Source organism: Ctenopharyngodon idella, chromosome 1, assembly GCF_019924925.1.
Source record: "Ctenopharyngodon idella isolate HZGC_01 chromosome 1, HZGC01, whole genome shotgun sequence".
Taxonomy (NCBI): Eukaryota; Metazoa; Chordata; class Actinopteri; order Cypriniformes; family Xenocyprididae; genus Ctenopharyngodon; species Ctenopharyngodon idella.
The window spans coordinates 18,701,686-18,724,129 of NC_067220.1; the positions used below are offsets into that span (position 1 = coordinate 18,701,686).

The window sequence follows — 22,444 nt, forward strand, 5'->3', positions numbered from 1 at the left end:
AGTATAACATGCCTCCTTACAAATGTATCCATTAAGAAAAAATTATTTTCACATGCAGAAATGGGCGAAGGCAGGTTTGAGATTTCAATTTCCTTTATGTTACAAACTTCTCATTAATACACACAATACCTCACCAACCCTCATTTAAAAAAATGTTCCATTTTGGACAGTTCCTTGTCCCTTCTGCTTGACTTTGTCTTACCTCCTTTTCTAACAGCACTGAATGAATGAAAGCAAAAGGTTGACTATGTAGACCGTTCTCAGTCAGTATCTGGATGGGAGAATTTAACAAACTGGAGGGGCATTTACATAGAAAACCACAGTAGTCACTCAACCCCTTTGAGTGTAATAATGTATATGGTGCACAAGGGCAGCACTGGCTCCAAACTTGACAAAACAAGCAATTTCATGTGTATAACTGCAGCAAGCCTTTTGCTTCACAATCTCTATGATTTCCTGTATTTTGAGCAAAAAACACAACCCCAGCTGTATGTATTCTCACACTTGCACATACTGAGACTTTAACAAGGTTAAAATGGTCGTTGAAAATGGCTAATTGTAGCCAAATGTAGTCTTTACACATTGGTTAAAGCATTAGGTCAAAGAGTTCATACATGGAATTAAAGGTTCATGGAATTAAAGGTTTATGGCCTACACAGAGCTGGTTGAGTGTGCAGAGATTATGGCAAAATGTGAACTCAGGTGTACAGTATATGACATGGCTGTGAGGATTATTACTGAAATATACAATTGAGATTCCCAAATCGACACTCAGAACAGTGTGTGACTGTGAATGTGTGTGTATGGGCAGGTTATTCATGGCAGGGCTTGTATTTTTCTTCTCATTGTCTGGGCTTTGTCCTTCAGGTCTGGACGGCTGTCTGTTTCCATGGTGGCTAAAGAACGCTGAAGCTGTTGCCGGCTCCTCTCAGTCAGACACTCCCACTGATCACTTTCTACAAACATAAAGCAGCGTGAATCTTAATAGTGAGAAGGTTTCTATCCATCTTTCATACCTGCACATTTTAGCAAAATTCATCTGACAATGACATGGGCCATTCACATGATTTGTGCAAGTCAGCGCAGTATGATGCCTAATAAAGTAGTGTTCATAAGCGCAGTGCTGCTTTGTGTACGGGGTAACCGCTGTATTTCTGCTTTTCCATAACCACCATCTACTGTAATGTTAGAGAGTGAATTTGCATTTCCATTAGGCTGTCTGCTGTTTTTGGTCAGACCTATATTAGGCTGAAATGTGAAATTTATCACTTTACACTTGAAACATGTGAAGCATGATAAAATTAAACAAATTTCTGTAATAACACAATCAGTTATTTTTATGAATGTCATAGCAAATAAACACTACCTTCAATCCTCTTCAAAAGAAGTTCAACTACCACCAAGGCTTCTGTTCTTACTGATGAATAGCTTTTGTTTTCTGTGGGAAGAAAAGAATCATTCTCATTAGCCAAGTCTGAATAATAGAAAAGATGATACTGACAAAGATATTGCGAGATATTTCTGTTGGAAGCCAACAGTCAGCAAAACTTTGGTTACCAACATGAATCAAAATGTCTTTTTTGCTCTGCAGAAGAAATTAAGTCATACAGATTCAGAAAAAAACATGAGGAGAGGGAAGGGGGGTTGGGAGTAAATTTTCATTTTTGAATGAACCATCCTTTTAATGTTTAGAAGTTTATGAGAAACTCCACCTAGTGGTGATGCCAGGGCGGTGCAGGTTTCTGACAACATCTCCGTCAGAACAGCAGTGTTCTGATGTTCCTTATCCAACAGTAACAACCTAGAACACACACAAAAATACTATACAGTCATTAATAAGATTTTGAATGCTGTAAAGCATTTCACAAACAACTTCTACCTTGTAAGCACCGCTATTTCCACCAAAAAAATGCAAATGTGGTTTAAATTTCTGGAGTTAAAAATCATATTTGCATTCAGAAGTGTATTTTCCACAGACAAGGTATCGGTTAGAAAACTTTAAAGATTTTTAGTGTGAATACACTCTACCCCTGATAGAAGACCTTCATGGCACGCAAGACTCCCAGTTGAACCCTCCACGTGCTCAGCTTCAGTCTGTCACACATTATTCTACAAACCTCATTCTGGAACTGATCTGCAACACAAGACACACTCATTATAGATCTCTATGCTGCCCTTGTGTGTGTCCAAGTCTTGTAGCTGATACTTACTCTGTGTCTGAATGGTTTTAGGCCAAGCCTTTCCAAGCGTCTCAAATGCACACAGTAGAACTTCTGTTTCTAATTCACGAGCTTTAGCTTCATCGTCATCATCATCATGTCTAGGGGAGCCGGCGTTTGCTGGCTGATTCTAAACAGAAAAAAACAAAATTGTATGTTTTTAAATTGGTTATTGAATGTGGAGCTCCCAAAAACATTGAGGAATATTGTTAAACTGTCACTCAATTGGACTGAAATGCCAAAGTTGAGTGGGTTTAAAAAGAAAGAGAGAGAGAGAGAGAGAGAGAGAGAGAGAGAGAGAGAGAGAGAGAGAGAGAGAGAGAGAGAGAGAGAGAGAGAGAGAGAGAGAGAGAGAGAGATTGATTTACTATGAGCATGTAAGGTTTACTGCACCTTTTTAATGAGAGGAAGAACAATGTCAGTGATTTCCTGAAAACGGTCCACCTGTGTCGACTCCAAGATGTCTGCTGCACTGCGTAAAGCTGCCATTTTATAAACCAGACTCTCCTTCTTACATTCCTTCAGCACCAGATCCAGCACCTCGCTCACCGTTGGCTGACCTGCTGCAGGCTTCTGTAGCTCCACACTAGATATAAATCACATGCATATGAAAAGGTATTGAATGTACCGTTCTACTTGTAGGTTTACTAACCCAGAATCAGCAAGATGCTAATAACTTTTTATTGTGAGTTATGGTTTCCCAACATGCTCTGCACATTTTCCCACAGTGGCTCAATGATGTTGTTAATTATAAAAATAATTATAAATAATTGTAAATAGTAATTTTCAATTGTGGAATATAACTTCATAACTTTTTATTAAATGTAGTACTTCTGTTAAAGGGATAGTTTACACAAAAATGAAAATTCTCTCATTTACTCACCCTCATGCTTTCCCTGATGTATATGACTTACTTTCTTCAAATAAACACAAGCAGATTTTTAGAAAAATAATCCATCTGAGTCCATATAATGCAAGCGAATGGTTGCTGCTCAGTTGACACTTAAAAAAACATCAAAAAGCGATCGTCACGGTAATCCATACAACACCAGTGGATAAATCAATGGGTGCTTCTCATTTCTAATTAGTGCATCCTCATTTCCTTTCCTCACTTCCTTTCCTTGTGTCTTAGCTCAACTCCATTAGGAATGCAAGGGAAGGATAAATCTGTCTCCTCGCTCATAACTCCTCAGGAAGCTTCCTCGCTCCTCATTCCTCGTGATGCAATTAGAGAATTGCGATGCCCTTCAAGATGGCCGAGTTTGATCGGTTTCCGGGTCACGAGCTGGAGGACGGAGGAGCGAGGAAATGAGGAAGCGTCGATTTAAGTATTGAGAAGCACCCAATGTCTTATAAAGTGAAACGATAGGACCACCGCTTCTCTCGCATGCTTCACAACACACAACGTGTCACAACATCTCTTTCATGAATTATTAAATATTAGTATTTTTCTTACACACACCTATCGTTTTGCTTCAGAAGACATTGATGCACCCACTGGGACTTTTATTTTGACAGGTCTGAGAATGGCAGAGCCTGAGCACACAGTGCTTCCATTCGTCGTCTTCATTAGTTAAGAGGTGCCTGGACTTCGGTGTTGGTCCATCTATCACCGTTTTCTATGTATGTGAAGTTAGTTCTTGGAGTAAATATATAGGCTATAAACTGTCTGCTTTTTTAAAATGGCGAGTTGGGTTAGACCCTAGTAGTAGCTAATTAGGCCCCCCAAAAGGTGTTCCTAGAACGGTCCTATAACTCATAAAGTTATATTCCACAAAAGGCGTTCCTAGAATTAAAATAGTTTCCAGTTCCTGCAGTGCGAACATGCCAAAAAGTACTTACGCCATTAATTATATGAACTATGAAAACATTCCTCCAGTGCAAAAGCCCCTAATGGTGAACTATCCCTTTAAGATCATATATTTAAGATTTTCTTATAGTTGTGCTCAACTTTACAGGATCTGTATGATGTTTAGCATAAACGCGTGTAAAAGAAATAAACAGTAGAGTCTAACCTGCATTTAGACACTACAGATCCAACAGCTTTCAACAGTTCTTCCTGTGGGGATACAAGACATTATACTTCAGTGGCCACAAATACAGAGAAATTAGTTTCAAACCACTGAGATTATGCTTCTCATGTCTTATTAAGGTAACATTAAAGAGTCCTTGCAGTACCAGTACCAGGTGCATAAAGTCTGTCCCTTAGCACAGAGCTTAGCACAGAGTTTGTGTTCGAGAGAGTATATTACCTTCCCTGCCCAGGTGCGTCCTGCAAGCCCCTGTAGTAGTGCACTTAGCACCATGCCCAGGTGAGGTGCCACCAGTGAGCCCGTTTGTTGCTTAGCAATAGTTGCCATGGCAGCAGCACCCTGAGCCTTCATCTTCCAGGACTGAGACTGCAGAGCCCTTTGAGTAATGGCTATGAGCTCAGTCATGTACAACCTGATTCCACCAAAGCTGCCTGAAGATAAAGAATGCAAAATAAAAATGAAAACAGATTCATTCATGATTTTTAGTTAATTCATTCTCTCATGATATATGGATAAAACATCCATTATGACGAGCCTTGTATTTTACAAAGGGGGATGTTTGGATAATGTTAGACAAACCCAGTTTTCCTTACAAAGCAAGTTTAGATAGATAAATAGTAGCAAGTTCTTAACTAGATTCAGTTTACAGTGCTGAACTCTGTATCGTTTGTGTGACGGTAACAGCTGACAGTTATCCAGATAACTAAGATTATCTACAAAATATACTGAAACAACCAGAATATCCATTGATGACCTCGTCACATTTATCTCATCTTGAAGTATGACCAAGCATCAATTCAAGTCAAATTTATTTATTAGCGCTTCACAGTTATACTTCATTTCCAAGCAGCTTTACAGAAAGTCATAATGTCTATAAAATGCCTTAGTGCTCTAACAAGTTTTAGTGCTGAGCGATATGACGATATATAACAATGATATAAGTGATCATCCAGACTATTTTCTACCCGTTTTGTCTAGCAGATGAAGCGTTCACAGGCTTCGCTTTGTGCTTTGCTTTTTTTTAGTTTGATGACATTCAACTCAACACTAAAATATAACTAAAGCAATGTCAATTTAGCTTAGATATGAAAAAAAAAAAACTACATATGTAAATAAACGCTAAAATGTTGATGTCTAACATAGCAATACAGCTATACAGAAATTCAAATTATACTAATTTTTCTTGTGATAAAAAGTTTAGCAACATGGTGAATATCGATGATCTCATATGTACTTTTTATTTGCCCACTGATCCCTCCTCAGTGTTAAGCTAAATTTCTGTAGCAAATAAGGTAACAGAGTTGGCAAATATGATTGAAATATGAAATGATTTGATTTCAATTAATCAATTCACACCTCACATTCAATTATTCATTTTAGTTTGTTCAAAATGAAATTTGTGGGTCATGAATTAATCTTTTCTCCTCCAAGGGTTGTGCATGTTAACCTACCAGGCACATGATCCTGCCAGACCTCAGCCCACAGGTTGGCCTCGGCGCTCTCTCCTTTCTCTTCCTCAGGCTCCTGGTGCATGCCCAGAAACGCCAGCGGCAAAGCCACACCACCGTGAGCCTTCAACACATCAGGACTGTAGTGACTGATGGCATGAACCACCAGACAACACGAGGACTTGTACAGAGCCTCTGAAAATCACAGAAAAGCACTTCAGACATCTAGACAGCAAGAGCATTAAATGAAGGCAAGGTCAAGGTTTTCATGTCCTTCCAAACCCATGTAACTTTACACAGTTCCTTTTTAAAGCTTGACAGTCCATGTTCGCTGTTCCCTTTTGTCACAAGGAGCAACGTCAACTTTTTTCTTTTGTGTTCAATGGAAGGAAATCAAGTCAGTTGGTGGTGGGTGGACATGAAGCTGAGTTTATGACAACTAAACTTTCTTTTTTTAAGTAAACGAAAATCCTCATACCCTCTTTTTCCAAGTACCAGGTGTTTAGTTTCTGCAGAAGCTTCTCAACACTGTTGTCTTTGGCTGTCTGATGGGGAAAACAGAGTAATGTTTTGTAGCTCTGTAGTTGCCTTAAGTTTAATTGAAATATGTATTCAGGTGTGTTTTCATACCCTGACCAGATGTCCAATGGCAAAGGCAAACGACTTCTGAACGACGCTACTACGGTCATTGATCCCGTTTAGGAGTGCACTCATGAGTTTACCTGTGGTATAAAAGACGCCCAAACACATGTATAAGATTTATGTACTTACTAAACTTGCAAACAGTATAACTCCTCTGATCTATCGGTGTGTGTTACCTGAATATGGTGTGAGATCTTGAGGGCACTGCACTGTCAATGACACAATCACACTGGCACATCCTCCCTATAAAAGCACACACAACTATTAGGGCCGGTTCAAACAGAACACATTTTTCCATTCCACTGCGCAACTTTTTCATTGTATTTCTACTTAAACGCGCATGACACTGCATTCTAAAAATGTGGCACTTAAGTTAAAATAAGTTTAACTTTTAAAAACGCCATCCCAAGACCATGCGTTTCTTCTCCATTCCACTGCCCGCATCTCGTGTCTTGCGTTTTTCAAAGCAAATGCGTTCTGTGTGAACCAGCCCCTGGCCTGTTAGGAAAAGGTATATTACTGACAAAAACCAAGCAAGATGTTTACCTTTGTACCAAGTCCAATTCCACTCTTTAGCAGGTCACAAAGTTTGGGAACAAGCTCTCCCAACACAGAAACATCCAAGTGCTGCAGACACTAAAATACAAACACAGTGCACATAAACATCAGTCTAAAATGCACTTTTTAACATCCTGTAAATGTGGCTACATGCATATAGATCTGTTTATGTAATTAAATGCCCATGTAATTCCCCATATTGAATAAATAAGTAGATAATGGATATGCTAGGCTTATCCATCCTCTAAAGGACAGATTGGCATGTTCCAATTTGTTAAGTGAAATTAACTTCTAGAATCGGATTGTAGCTTATTCATCATAAGGATAGACTTAATGGTGTCTTACCATATTAATGGTTTCCATCATAGGAGAGGACTTGGCTGCACTTAACCTAGCAGCATCCATGGCACTCTGCCGCAGAAAGAAAATTTGAAAATAATGAGTAAAATAAAAAAAAAAAAAAAATAAAAAAATGATAATAAAAATTGTGTGAGGTGTTACATTCTCATGGTCACCAAAAGAAATTGCAGAAATAATGAATTTTTCAGACTCCCTCCACTGGCTATTATTTGTCCCGCCTCAAACTCACACCATTCCCCGAGCCAAAAAGACCATTTAACAGAGGCCACATCCACACAAAGCTTTCCTTATCCAATCTTTTTTTCTTTCCTTGTCACAAGAAATATCTGTTTACACACGAAACCACTGAAACGACTCAAAACGATGTAGTATACATGCCAGATCAGTATGTGGCGCTGTAATTCTCCCACAGAAATACACTGAAAACGGAGAATAAGACTTGGAGCATGTGCCTCGCGTGCTGCATATAAACTTTAGTAAAGCTTAGAAATAAAGCTTCATTTTAGTAAAGCTAAAAGGCTCCATAGCTTCTGCGGCACGAACACAAGCATGTAGTCCGCTATTGTTGTTGTTGCTGTTACGTGACGTAGCGTTGTCTGACTAGGGTCCAGACGTGGGGTGATGACATCATCGTTTCACAAAATATACGGATTGGCTGTACACATGAAAACGGTGTCGTTTTCAGATTTATCCACTCTGGAACTCGGTTTAAAAAAAAAAAAAAAAAAAAAAAAAAAAAAAAAAAAAGGGGTTTCAGGCTCCCATAACGCCGGATCTGTCTGGACGAAACGCCGATACGATACAAAATTTTTTACATATACCGCTAAACTCGTCTCCGTGTTGACGGGCTCAAAGAGCGTCAAGTTTTATTCTTTGGTGATTCACTGTAGAACAGCAAGGTCAGAGGATTAGGAGTGCCACAGAGTAAAAAAGAAAACGTTTTATTAATGTATTATTTTTATTTTTACATTTACCTAAAGTTGATGATTTATGATTTATTTGTTTTTTGTAATTTGCCACATTTTTAAACATGAATTAAATACAGTTTATTTTTATTTGTAAAAAAAAAAAGTATTATTATTAATAATATATATATATATATATATTTTTTTTTTTTTATAAAATATAAAGAGACTATATAAAGAGAACATAATTTATTTATTTCTTTTATTTCTTCCATCACTGCATTTTACTGTGTTAATACTGGTTTTAATTTTTTTTTAATTATATTTATTTGGCATTCACTTTTTAATATTTACTATTTTAGCAGAGTGGCCTTCACAGGAGCATACACCTGAAAGCTCATTTTAACCATTTATGGAAATGTTTATAAGCAAGTGTACATTTTGTTTTATCGGTCCCATTTATTGTATTGATATTTTGCTTTAACTCTTGTTTTTAATGATCACACCTCTGGAATGAAATGAGGAATGTTAGGTTCCAATTAGTAAGAGTGGGAAAATGTGTATATCAGGTAGCACTAATGGACAGATTGCAGTTGAGTTATGTTAAACAATGTTATTATTACTGCTTGAGCATGGTAAAACAGATCTCAACTGTTTTTACAGAGGAGGGCAAGGAATTGAACCTGATATCTAACAGTACTAATGTTTGGACTGTTTCGCTTTGCTCACCTTCTCCTGCTCTGTGGCTCTCAGACTGAGGTAGTTGAGCACCTGTGGCTCCAGCACGCTCAGGGCCTCCAGCAGAGCCGGGATGAGTCGAGGAGCATGGGGCTTCAGACGGCTGCCTGCTGTCTTACTGATCTTCACTAGAGTTTGGATACTAACACAGCAATACTCACACTTATACTCTGAACATTTATTTGTGGTTTGTGTGCGTGTGGCTGGTGAGTGCTAGTGTTCTACCTGAGAGTCCGCACTTCAGACACGTTGCTGACGATGCCTTTGTCCAGTAAAGTTGGCAACAACACAGATACTGTCCTTTGAGCAGTAACACCTGTCGATTCGCACATGCGCACACACACCTATTGGACAAATATTCGCGTTAAGTTATCGGTGATGTTCCTGCGTGGAAAATCATTGGGGTATCAGGTATTTGTTGCTGTAACTCACTTTACTGAGAGTCTTTAGAGTCAGATCTGCTGCCTTACGAACAGACTCCTACAACAGGAAACAAATAAGACGGTCAAAATATAAATAGCTGTATGTCAGAAGCAAAGCACACACATAAGCCCAGAACACAGCAAAAAAATTCAACAGCCTTTTACTTCTCACCTTAATATCATCCAGGACCCGAAACAGAGTCTCCCAAATTTCTGACAGGCGGTCAATGATATCACCTGCCTGCCTTCCACGTATGAGATCATTCAAAGCCATGCAGCTGAACAAAAAATGAAAAGGGCTCTGATGATATAAACCTGATATAGCATGGGTAGAAATCAAGGTTCTTCCAAACCCATCTAGACACTTTACCTTGACTCCCGCACCCTCCACATGTTACTAGTGAGGTTGGATATAACATCTTGAAGAATTTCCTTGAAATATTTCTCCACCTGCCAAAAACAGACAAGATATAATTATAATAACAAATCATTAAAACTACAGTGTCCCCAATTTCTTTTAAACAATGTAATTCATGACTCTGAGTAATAATAATCTCTTACAATGGATTTATCTGTGACAAGAGCATCCCAGATGCTAGTCATGGCCTGCCTGATGGCCAGGTTGGGGTCAAACTGGTATCTATAGAGGCGGGGAACCAACTGAGGCAGGAAAGGAGCCAGCTGCTCACCAGCCTTAGCTGCAATTATGTTAAATCCAAATGCTGCCCCCTACAGCACAGAAAGAGTCAATCCTTGCATGCTATTGAAAAAAGGCTCTGAAAATTATTAAAGTTACCTAGTTATAAACAATCACATTGTGGTTAAAATAGCTCACCTTCCTGGAATTCCACATGGCATGATGATTGGCAAGATTCATGAACTTGTAAACAAGATCTGGTTGGTTTAGATCACTAGCCAATGCACAGAGTTCCTTGTAGGTGGAGAGTCCTTGTCTACCAAAGTAAAAGATCTTTCAACATACAATGAAAGAAAACATCTAGTCTGGAAATCATGAAGTCGTACTCCCTAAACTGTTTCTAAACAATCTGAAATTTAATAAGTGAACTAAAGGAAGGACATACCCATCAGGTGCTTTACCAAGAGCCTCCCCCTGGAAGACTTCAGTGTCTTCTGAGACGGCATGTTTGGCCCTGAAAACAAAATCCCACAGCTCTTAAAAGTGTCAGGAGCCAAAATGCACCTTATAAGGTGCCCAAGATATATAATTCTGTGATGTAACTCATTTAAAATGTAAAATGGGTTCAGATACTGTGTGGATCTGGTTAGTAGTAACTGCACTATGTTCAAGAGCTTGGTAAGTCTTAGTAATGCTATTAATGACAAATCATACTCTAAAAGTCAATAATGAAAGGAACCAGAAATAAGATGGTTTATTAATACCTTTTACCAGTCATGAGAGTTTCCACAAGGGTTGATACAAGTTCCTGTTGATCCTGTTCCCCTCCGAGCTCATAAACCAACCCGAGTCCTTTAGACGCCACATCTTGGCTGAGTTCTACAAACACAGATCATCACTATCAATCTTGCCCACAAGCTCCCAGACTTTAGACATTTGACTCTGTCAAAATGTAATGTGATCTTTAAAAGAGCAGTACGTGACTCACCATCTGGATCAGACAAGACAGAGATAAAGGCTGTCTGTATGTCCTTCAGATGAGACTATCAGAGACAAAGAGAAGACAGACATTTTGTAATGTCAATGTTTCTTTGCATGTATAAATGAGACTGAGAGTGTGTTTGTATGTGTATTTACCTGTATTTCTTTGTGATGGCTGAGTTTCTTGACTAGAGACAAGAGCCATATACAGGCAGCCTGCCGAACATGAGGGTTTGGACTTGGTATGTATTTAGACAAGACAGAGTTCAACACCCAGGGCACTATATCATTATTCTTCACATCTGTTAGAGGAAGAGAAAAAAATTATTTAAGTGCACAACTCTGAATCAGAGCTCAACAACATACTTGTCAACAAAAAAAATTTAATTAAATAATGTGGTAACACCATTTCACATCGTTCTTGTTACACATGTTATATGTACTTACTATAGTAATAACTATAAATTATGTATAATTACATGCAACTAACCCTAAACCAAACCAAACCCTTATCCTAACCCTAAATTAAGTACATGTAGTTAAATTAATATTACTCAGTTCTTAAATGTATAATTACACTGTAACAAGGACACCTTAAATAAATATATATATTAAATAAATAATACACACACTGAACTGCAGGTACACATTGTGCTTTTACACTGGCATTATTTCAGCTTTATAATAGTGCTGTGGCTCTATACAGAAATCATTTCTGGGATACCAGATTGAGTATTTCCTTTAATAATGGCAATAAAATTACAAAACGGTTATTGGAGGTGAGCCATTGAGAACTTCTACCTTTTTACTTGATCGTCATGACATCTAATTTACATGGGGAGGGGGATCACATTTATATCCAAGTGGTAATAAATCTACATGGAATGGAACTTAAACCTCAAGGTGTAGTTACTTAATATTGCTGATGCCTTGTTCCATGTTGCCAATGATTTTAGGTTTTCAGACAAGTAAACAAACAGTTTTACTTGTCCAAAAGACAAGTATCTGGAAAAGCTTTCCCTTGTGTGGTTGAGCCCTGTGTCTGGACACGCACAGCGTTCTCTCTCTGTCTCTACCATACATACTTACTGTCAGGAGGGCAGTACTGGTCTTCAGTGCATGTCCACACATCTCGAGCAGCTCCAGAGCAGCTTCCTACAGCAGCATTAGTTAAAGCCTCTCCCACTGTAAACTGTAGCTCCACCTGCTTGGCCTAAAAAACAAAAAACAAACATCTAAGAATAAAGAATGTGAATTCTTTTTTCCCCATATTTTTTTCATATGAATTCACTGCAATAATGCTGCCAAAACACATTGTACATTAAAATAGTAAGTTAAATGTTACTTATATATAATCCACAATACATTTAGTTTAATTTTTTCAGTTTTTTTTTTTTTTTTATGTATTGAAGTTATAATAACAACAACAACAACAACATCATCATTTCAATTGGCTTTAAAGGTTATGCGTCATGAAGAGGGTCATAATATCACCTCTACAGAATCCATGAGACCCTGCAGGACTTTCTTCTGGTGTGGGAATTCTCCATCTCCCACCGGCAGGAACCCAAGAGTCTGGATGGCACGTTCTTTCATCTGACAACATAAACAGCTAATCAGTACCATAAACACCGAAAAAAGAAAAAAAAATTATAATAATTTCAGTGTGGAAACGAAGTGAAAATTGATATATACAGAAACACTTACTTAAATGAAGAATGCACACATCAATAATACAGTCATACTTATTCACTCTCTGAGTGTTTTGTTTTACCTTGCCAGTCTCTTTGCCAGATGGGATCTTGGCGAGCAGATTATCCACTAGACTGAGTTTAGTGAAGCCATTTCCATCCACTGGTATCAGCAGCATGCCGTTACGGCCAATCTCACCCAATGCTGTCACAGCAGCAACAGTCAACAAAGGAGACTCGCTATCCAAAAATGAACCTGCAGACAAGCACATTGGTAGCTTTTGTTAAATTTTTTGCTACAATAGTTAAGTGAAGTATGTAAGTTTTTTTTTTATGTTAAAATACATTCTCTTAACCCAGTTTATTGTTCATTGACTATTAGTATGCCATTAATGGGTTTATCTTCCCCAAAAGTGTAAACATTGTGCCTCCCAGGCACCATCTGAGAGCGGTCCGCTAAGATCTGTCAATCTCTTTCCAGCTCAACCAATAGCATGAGTTTGGGGCGTGGCTACTGTAGCAGGCTAAGCCTGAGGGTGTTTAGCCACGTGGGACCATGACTGATGCGTTACATGGGAACAGAAATTCAGCTTAGGTTACAGCGATGCAAAGCCAAATTTCGCTGCACCTTCAAACATTTAACAGGTCATGAACAAAGCAAAAGGGGCACTGAGATGCAATGCGCTATAATGGACACTTTAATAAAACATCATCATGCACCCATTCAGAAAGACAAATGTTCCAGTTTATAATGTTTACTTTAACGTTCCCAGTACAAACAGCCTCAAATTGTTGTGGCACGTAATGTCAAAAACCTGCACATTGCAGATACATTGGATGGGTTTATAAAAAAGCAAGTTGCTCGCATTCACTCTAGAAATAACGTTAGTCTACTCAAATGCTTACTCATGACACATCGTGACACAGTTAAAATTATTCCTAATATGTTGGACCTTTTATTGGTCCAATAATGGTAAGGTAATAAAAGATGTAATTCTGCTAGTTGCCACTAGTGTCGCAGAAATTACATACTTCATCTCTAACTAATGAAGCATATGTTTACTAATGAAATGTTATTTACGAGTATCCCAATATCAAGTGTCAAATGTGAAACTCTTTGTTAAAAAGGCACATACCGATTATTTTTGTGGCCATAGCAATTAGTTCCTCATTTTCTTTGGGAGTGGCTTCAGAAGGCATTAAGCTCCGCCTCTTACTCATGTATCTGCCCACCATGTAGCCCAGAGCCAAGATGGCACCATGCTGAGTCTCAGGACTCTATATGTAAAATAAATAAATATTTTTAAAAATTTAATCAATTTCTAAATTAAAAAAATTATTATTAAATATTTATAAATCTTTTTTTTTTTTTTTCATACATGCATGTCTTTAGTTGTCTTGATCAGGTTTTGTACAGCAGATTTAAGTTCATTTCCAGACATAGTAGAGACAACCATGGCGTACAGTTGTGCTGCCAACTCACGCATGTCTTCTTTATTAGTGTTCATGAGACCCTGCAAAATTAACGAGTAATGAATCAATTGCATTTTTATAGTCAGAGATACATTAAGTAAAATGTCTCCATTCCAGAGGATATAAAATAATATACACTACCATTCAAAAGTTTGGGGTTGGTAAGATTTTTCCCCCCTATTTTAATATATTTTAAAATATAATTTATTCCTGTGATGTCAATGCTGAATTTTCAGGAACCATTACTCCTTCAGTGTCACATGATCCTTTAGAAATCATTCTAATATGCAGATTTTGTGCTCAGTAAACATTTCTTTTTATTACCAATGGTAAAGAATTGTGCTGCTTAATATTTTTGTGGAAATCGTGACTGTCTGTAATCTTTGTCACTTTTGATCAACTTAAAGCATTCTTGCAAAATAAAAGTTAATTACTTTAAAAAAAAAATTACTAACCCCACACCTTTGAACAGTAATATTATAAAATCATAAAATAAAATAAAATAAAATAAAATAATTACTTTAATCCAGTCGATTCTGTCTACAAACTTGGGAGTAAGTTTCTCTGGGCACACAGAGACCACTTCCAAAAGACAGTACATCACTGGAATACCTGTATTAAGGAATCAGATCACAACAACAGATGACACAAAATAAATTCACAATAATCCACTTCCTGTATATTATGTTCTACATATTAAATATATTACTGTATAATATGCAGTAATGCCAGTTTTAGATAATCCAATAACTTAGATTAGATTTGGATATTTTCTTTGGAAATATACATTTCTGTTTTGATGAATACACCGTGCAAGAATCTCCACCACCTGATATTATCATACTGCCCAACCCTATTAGAAACCATAATTTGTAATCTCCCTCACCTCCTACAGCTGACAGCAGCTGTTGCAGTAAGTCAATGTATACATGAACTGGATTGGCCTCTCCTCCTTTAGTGGCGGAGGAAGGAGATGCTTCATTGGACAGTAATGACTGAACATAGCGTCCAATAACAGGAGCATCATCCTGCATGTCCATCAGGCTCCGAGATGTGGGTGTGGCTCCAGCACTATAAGATAGACACATCCTAAGATAAAGAACTATCTGTGGAAACAAAAGAGTAAAGAAATGCATTTGTTCAATTTAAAATACATGTGGCTGTTCAGTAATTAAATAAAATATTGGAAAAAAATCTTAAATCTAAAGACTGTCAATTTACCTCTCCAAATGTGGCAGGATTAAAAGGCAACGTGGAAGTACCAACAATGTATTTCGCAGGAGTCTTCAATCTCTGTGCAGCCTATGATACATACATAAAGGTCAGCATCTATATATTCCTTAAGCTGGTAGCTCTCAAACCATGTTACTGCAAGTGAAACCATCTTTGAAGAGGACCAATTATGCTTTTTCACATTTTTAACTTTCTTTAGTGTCATATTGCTGTTTGAGCATAAAAAAAGGACTGCAAAGTTACAAAGCACAAAGTCCACTCCAAAGGTAGTTATTCTCTATATCAGTAAACATTGTTTCTGAACTCTCTGAAATGCCACAATTGTAGTCTTGAGTTTTCCTCCAGGAATGTACACATCACAATATCCATCACTTAAATAATTCCCGCCAAAGGCATAGGCAATAAAAAGGGGGCGAGGCCTGGTTGAGTTGCATTAGTAGCGTGTTGTCACCATGTACAGAGAGAGGAAATAAAAAGAGCATTACAGGGCTTTGCCAAAACTTTGTAAAAGGAGTGCTTAATGATGCATGATTATATGATCAGTTGCATTTTATTGTTTGCATCTAGCATCAGAACAGGCCTGAGACCCATTTTGGGTCATGACACACCAGTGGAGAAGATATCTATAGTAATAACAAATCAAAACACCACACCTTTTCGTGGATGTAGCTGACCATCTCAGGGAATGACGGCATGGGCCTTGATCCTTCTTTCTCTGTCTTCGTAGAGGGGAGAGACCTAAGAGCTCGCTGAGCCTCCCCAGACACTTCCTCACGACTATGAACACAGGCCATATAATGTACAACTTTCATGACAAAGCTTAATTGAAAACTTGAAAGAACTCAATGAAGTGCAAGTATATACTCACGGATCTCCTGCAGCCAGCAGTAAGAGATATCTAGAGGCTACGTGATCAGGAGCAAACACTGTGCTGGCAAACTTCATCGCTACCTGACGCACCTGTACCTCCGGCTAACACAAAACCATAACCATTTAATCATACTCAAATTTGGGTTAAATAACATTGTATCATTCAAGTCGAAGTGTGTTATTTCATTTTTAGTTTTGACATTTGTATTCATTCTTTCAAGGTGCTTGTAATAAGAGTTAGATAACAAACCTTTGTTATATAAGCAGCCACAAGCGCTTCCATTAGGTTCAGAAGTGCCCCCTGAAGATTAGCATACGCTCCCACCATCATCGACAAGGCTTCCTGTATGGCTAATCGCACATCAGAATCCTCCTGTTTCCATTGAGAGAAACTAGGTTTACATTATACAACAAATCATTTAGTAATAACTGGATAACTCATGCATAAAATGTGTTTCAAACAAACCTTGCACATGGACTCAAAAAACTGCTGTACCAATGCAATATCTTTCGTGAAAAGCTGAGGCATTCGACTATTATAACAAAGGGAAAAGTGAAAAATAAGCATTACACATATTTATTCAATTATTTAATGAAATTACATGGATTTTTTAGTTATATATTATTTTAGTTTGTTATAAAAGGATTTTATTACCTTGAAAGTTTTCCAACAGCTGAATAAGCCATACATAGCAGCTTGGGGTCCTTATAATAAAATAATAAATAATAGTCACTTTGACGGAAACTTCAGAAAAACCATAATTTGGGTGACAACTAAAACCTAAATTGATCAGCATGCATTCATACCTCTTTATATTCATTGATAAGCTTGGTAAGTCCATTCAGTAGCATCAAACCCAAAGGTTTGTTGGTATCAGGGCACCTTCAGATTAAAACAATTATCATCATGATCACAATGACAGTGGCTGACAAAACAGACCATCTGATGCACATCAAATACACACAAAACAGGAGAGTACTTGTGAAGGTAGTAAGTTACGATCAGTTGTATGCATGGTTATAACATATCAACCAATCAAAAAGGTTTTGTATTGTAATAAATGTGAATTTCTATGTGACTCTTGGCACTTACACCATACAGATGTGATGTACAAACTGCAGAGTGAGGGACAGGAGTTTGTTGTTGGTGTTAGCTCCGAAAAGTCCGTCATAGACAACCTGAAACAACAGACAATCACTGTTACCATGACATCCTTTTAACAAGTTCTTCGCTTATTCGCTTTCTTTCTGTCAAACATGACCTCTCTGACCTGTATATTAGCAGGAAAGCATTCAGCAGCCAGTCTGGAGCGAAGAAGATGAGGCAGAATCTTCATCTTGACTCTGGTGCTGACCGGCTCATGCTTCAGCTCCTGCTTCACTGTGGCACCCTGGGTAAAAACATACACCTTATGTAGAACACTTCACTGAATTTAAAAGTAATAACGATATTAGACCAACCATGTGTAATAGAGGTGTAACGATACACTCAGCTCACGATTCAATACATATCGTATCGTGAACCCAGTGTCGCGCTATGTATTACAATATTTTGAATAAAATTAAAAAATGAAACTGAAATTCAAATAACATTGTAAATCTTGTAAACATGTCTTGTAGAGGCTACAACATCTTGTAAATCTGTTCATCATATAAAGCCATCATGTCTCCTCAGAAGACTTGTATTTAGATTAGGCCGCTCGATTTATTATTTTTATGATGCTGATATATGTCGATATCACGATATAACAATGTATTGTAATGCATGTACTTACTTTAGTTTTGAGTGGAATATCACCCAGGTAAACTTTATACATTTTGTTGATAATGAGTGGATTGTTCCAGTCAATAATACTGCAGTACAAAACAGGAAACAAGAGATGAGTTGAGTTTCAGTATTATATCAAGATCTCAAGATTTCATGTGACATTTCATCATAGAAAGCCTCACCTCTGCTTGCTTTTCAGTTCCAGATCAGCTGCTGTGGCAACACTGTGTCTGGTGTCACTTGATGCCACAACTAAGTGAATGACTGTTTCAATCTCAGGTACCTGCTCTGCTTCTATGAACTTCACAATCCCCAGCTTACACTGCAAACAGAACACTAAAAAGGTTACTCAAAGAAGAATTTGAAAGAAAATGCCACAGAAAGTGTTTAATCCATTCATTCTTTAAATAATTATTGGTATAGACAGAACTGAGGCAGCTCGAAATCTCCCATTTATAAAAATATCCACCAACACGTTTTCTTAGCAACCTCACCTGCTCCAGTTGCTCTGGGCTCCACTGAGCTTCTCCAATGACTCTTTTAACTGCATAAACGCTCATTCCTGGAGGAGGCTGAGGGAGACCTTGTGCTGCTGCGGCTCCTGCTCCAGATCCCCCTTGTGGGGACGAGGGGGCCGGACGAATTGGAGGCTCATTTAACACAAACCTTTATATTATATCAAAGAGAGTTAATGAGATTCAAGAAAACAGTATTACCATTACCAACTACAACCTATTATACACATCTAGTTGACATACCCATAAGGCATCAGAAGAACATCAAGCATGAACTCTAAGAGCAGTTGTACAGTTTTGGGCCTCTCCGTCAGGACAAATGGGGAAGCTTTAGATGGCTCTGATGGATATTTCATATGATACAGTGTAGGGATCAGCAGGTGCATCAGGCTAGAGAGAGAAGAAAAAGACTACATTATCTATACTGTTCAGTACTGACATAATTGCAATAACAATAGTTTAGTAATATATATATATTCTATAATAAAATATTTTATAACATATTATAAATGTGTTTATATCCAGTTACATTCTAATTCTACATTCTAAATAATAAATACAACATTGTTTCATTTCTTTACAATAAAGTTGAGACTAACCTGTCCTGCTGGGGCTGAGGTTTGCCCTCCATTGCTGTGAGTAGAGTAGGTGCAAGCTCACACTGTTTGGACACCTCCAGCCTGGGATAACCCATCTTTATGTAGATGATAGTGAAGTTCTGCAAGCACAAACACAGTCAGCCATGACAATGAAGTTCTCACAATATAATGTGGGAATATACAACCTTGGAATAAAAAAAAAAAGACCCATCTCAAGGGTAGTCACAAGGAGTATTGACAGTGGCGAAAGAGACATGTGGGTGTGCGAACATACCGTGACAAAAGATGCAGCAGCAGGATCCTGATACTGAACCAACAGTGTCTCTACAGGCAGCTGAATCTTGGGTCGACTCTTTATCCTTTTGTTAAGATGCACCAGCAACTCCATAACCTGGAAATTAAAATTACATTAAAATATTTTCCACATTTATAATATAAATTTTCAGAATATAAATTAGGTCTGCTAGGGAATACTTGGGGGTCCATGGAAACTACAAAAACATAAATAAGATTAAACTAAAATAAAATAAAATAAATGTAAATAAATGAATAAATAATCTAACATAACAGAACTATTGTTGGTAGAAAAAAAATTTAATAATGTAACATAACAGAAATTAAAAATTTCTCCAAATAATATATTACACATATTTTAGGATGGGGGTCCTTACACAAGGATGATCATATTTGGGGTTTCGTGGGATCTAAAAGACTGGGATCAATTTTAACAATAAAGGGAAGTATGTTTTGAACATGTATCTCTCAGCATGTACAAATCATTCATTTTTCTTTTCTATTATCCTTTCAATGGTTTTCAATTATTAAAGACCCAAGGATCCCCATGCAGACTATATACTCCTATATAAATGAGCCAACCCAGAAAAGATAGATTTTTGCAGTAACACTTTATAATAACTTTCATTAAGTACATTACCATTTTCACATATTAAATAATAATGCACAAAAGATTGCAGTTAATGATTATCAGATAAAAGAAACAAGCTAATAATTAGAAATGTCAGAAATGCAAGAAATTGTTTATAGATATTTCTGCCAATTCCTAATTGAAAATCCTGGTTCTTCACTACAAACAGCTTTCTCACACACACTTACTTTCTTGCGAACCCCCTCTTGCACACTGGATAGTTTGAGGAGGACAGGGGGCAGGAATTTGGATATAATATCCTGCAACTGCTCATCTGTTTCTGCATGACCCAAGCGCATAAACACACGCTCCAACTGGTCTATGATAAGGAAACAAAGAGAAAGTAAGCAGGCAACAGATAGACTGTTCAAAATGAAAAAGGACCAACTCCCCTGTTTTCAAATTTATTTGAATGGAAAGACTTTCTCATATAATTCCTGTAAGACCACAGGTTAATTATAAGAACCTTCTAATTTATTCAAAAGATTTATTAAAGTGACACTGAGAATGAATGCAATGAAATCCATTTCCATGACATGAGTGCATTTCACCGGCTCTCCGTGAATGAATAAACGAATCAATTTACATTAAAACTATCTAACAAGCTTGCAATGAACAACAGACAATAAGATTAACTGTAAATATAGAAAAACAGTAAATATAGACGTTCAAATTCGCTAGTTGGTTAGCGTGTGAGCTGCATAGCCTCACTGCTAACCAACGTTAACGTTTATTATCTACATACTCATTTCTCACGCTGTCAATAAATGACAACCAGCACTGGACCACTATGACATTAAGATAACACTAACTGCACGAAAAATAGAGGTTGTTGCGTCCTCTAATTTAGACAAACCCAATAGCAGCACTTTCATTTTGGAGCATGACTGAGCATTGGGCCTCTGTAAGCACATACTAGCCGACTAGCTGCCAAACTGATATTCACTTTACAAATATTTATGTAACTACCGGTAGGCAAACAGACAGCACGATGAGCTCAATCTTCATTTGAGTAACCAATAATGAAGAGAGTATTGAAAACAATTGTGCCCTAATGATGAAATAAAACATGTAGAATGAGTTAAACTTACTGAGCTCGTCCTGTGCAGCCATGTTTGAACTGAAGTCACCACCAGCAGCACTGCCACTCCTATAGTATAGACTCGAGACAACATCTCTCTCTCTCTCTCTCTCTCTCTCTCTCTCTCAATTTAGTTGTACTTATTAATATTACCAAAGCGGACTAGCTTCATACAATGTAAAATGGTTCAAAACAAACAAAATAGTTGTCTAAATTAAGAAGATAACGGACACATTTAACAATACAGTAGCCTAAGTAAAATGCCTTTTAGTATAATTCTAAAATTGTCTACATTCAGGTTAGACGTGCATAACCCTAACGCTAACCTTGTGTCTTTTTGCTGTAAAATCTTAAACGACTTTTATAAAGTAATGTAAGAATAACTTTTATATTGTTATTAATTTCAAAATAAGCATTTCTTGAACTGAAACAGCTTAGGTTTACTTTATCTATCTATCTATCTCTCTCTCTCTCTCTCTCTCTCTATATATATATATATATATATATATATATATATATATATATATATAAAAATCATGTTATGACAGGTGTTTGAGGAAAATGTATTTGTACATCTGTCAATCATCATTGTATTGCATTGCATTATATTATACCCTCCACAATAAAAACTACAGAGCTTTGATCATAAAACTAGCATTTAAGCTTTATCTTACTAAAACATAACATAGGTAGAAACAAAAGTGACAACTGATGTGTATATGCATTTTATACGTAGTCTGTAATACTGTTTTAAAAATCTCACTGATTTACATTATAAGCTATCAGAATTTCACATTTTTGGCCAAATAACAACATCTGCACCAAATATATATTACATCTGACTCTGAATGAAACTGAGATGTCTTTTTTACTACTATATATGTACATATATATTATATTGTTATATATTGTCTAAAGGGTCAATAAAAATAATTTTTCTGACTATTATTTCATATGTAAATTTGTTTTTGAATAAAGTGGAAATGCCATCATAGGTTGGAGTAGATGTAGATGGAGGTGAGATACTGAAAAATATGGAAAACATTCCTGGGGTTTGAGGAGTATAAAACAAGGTATCTCCATTCTTCCTGAGAACTTCAGCCAGATGGGGATGTTTAGTAGAGATTAGTGGACTGTGGGAGACAAACAGAGAAAGTCTAGAGAAGAATACAAGAGACAAAAAGGCAACTCAGACAGACACATAACTGATGTTTCACAGCACTGCTTGTGTTCTCCAAACTGGAAAGGGAGTTTTTAAATATTAATTTTGGTGTTACCAATTGGTGTGTGTGTGTTTATTGTTAAGTTTTTTTCTCTCACATATTTCACTTCTGTAAGCATACTCA

General features: G+C 37.1%; 1 protein-coding gene across 1 annotated transcript; it reads right to left on the bottom strand.

Annotated features, from left to right (window-relative positions):
- Positions 1-75: 75 nt before the first annotated feature.
- On the bottom strand, positions 76-21,204 carry ecpas (Ecm29 proteasome adaptor and scaffold). Its single transcript, XM_051860392.1, has 49 exons — positions 21,109-21,204; positions 20,206-20,336; positions 19,367-19,483; positions 19,093-19,211; positions 18,737-18,883; positions 18,473-18,644; positions 18,161-18,300; positions 17,986-18,064; positions 17,482-17,601; positions 17,304-17,389; positions 17,018-17,093; positions 16,866-16,915; positions 16,677-16,743; positions 16,461-16,583; positions 16,209-16,312; positions 15,994-16,117; positions 15,329-15,409; positions 14,994-15,213; positions 14,628-14,719; positions 14,014-14,148; positions 13,771-13,912; positions 12,718-12,890; positions 12,438-12,539; positions 12,033-12,156; positions 11,100-11,245; positions 10,951-11,005; positions 10,727-10,841; positions 10,408-10,476; positions 10,161-10,278; positions 9,887-10,054; positions 9,696-9,775; positions 9,498-9,603; positions 9,336-9,383; positions 9,129-9,247; positions 8,895-9,045; positions 7,246-7,311; positions 6,889-6,978; positions 6,519-6,585; positions 6,331-6,422; positions 6,179-6,245; positions 5,704-5,895; positions 4,472-4,683; positions 4,235-4,278; positions 2,613-2,805; positions 2,211-2,349; positions 2,029-2,134; positions 1,713-1,801; positions 1,367-1,438; positions 76-956 (listed from the first exon to the last, which is right to left on the bottom strand). Exons 1-49 carry the CDS (start codon positions 21,128-21,130, stop codon positions 817-819), a joined length of 5,490 nt encoding a protein of 1,829 aa, XP_051716352.1. The 5' UTR covers positions 21,131-21,204; the 3' UTR covers positions 76-816.
- Between the last annotated feature and the right edge of the window lie 1,240 nt (positions 21,205-22,444).

Bases quoted from the DNA above. Each gene is read 5' to 3' on its own strand.
- ecpas (XM_051860392.1), bottom strand. From the start codon at position 21,130: ATGGCTGCACAGGACGAGCTCA. The intron at 16,744-16,865 runs GTAATAAAATCC...TTGTTATAATAG, and splicing joins GCTGTTGGAAAACTTTCAAG to TCGAATGCCTCAGCTTTTCA. The intron at 15,214-15,328 runs GTAAATTGACAG...TTGTTTCCACAG, and splicing joins ATCCTGCCACATTTGGAGAG to ATAGTTCTTTATCTTAGGAT.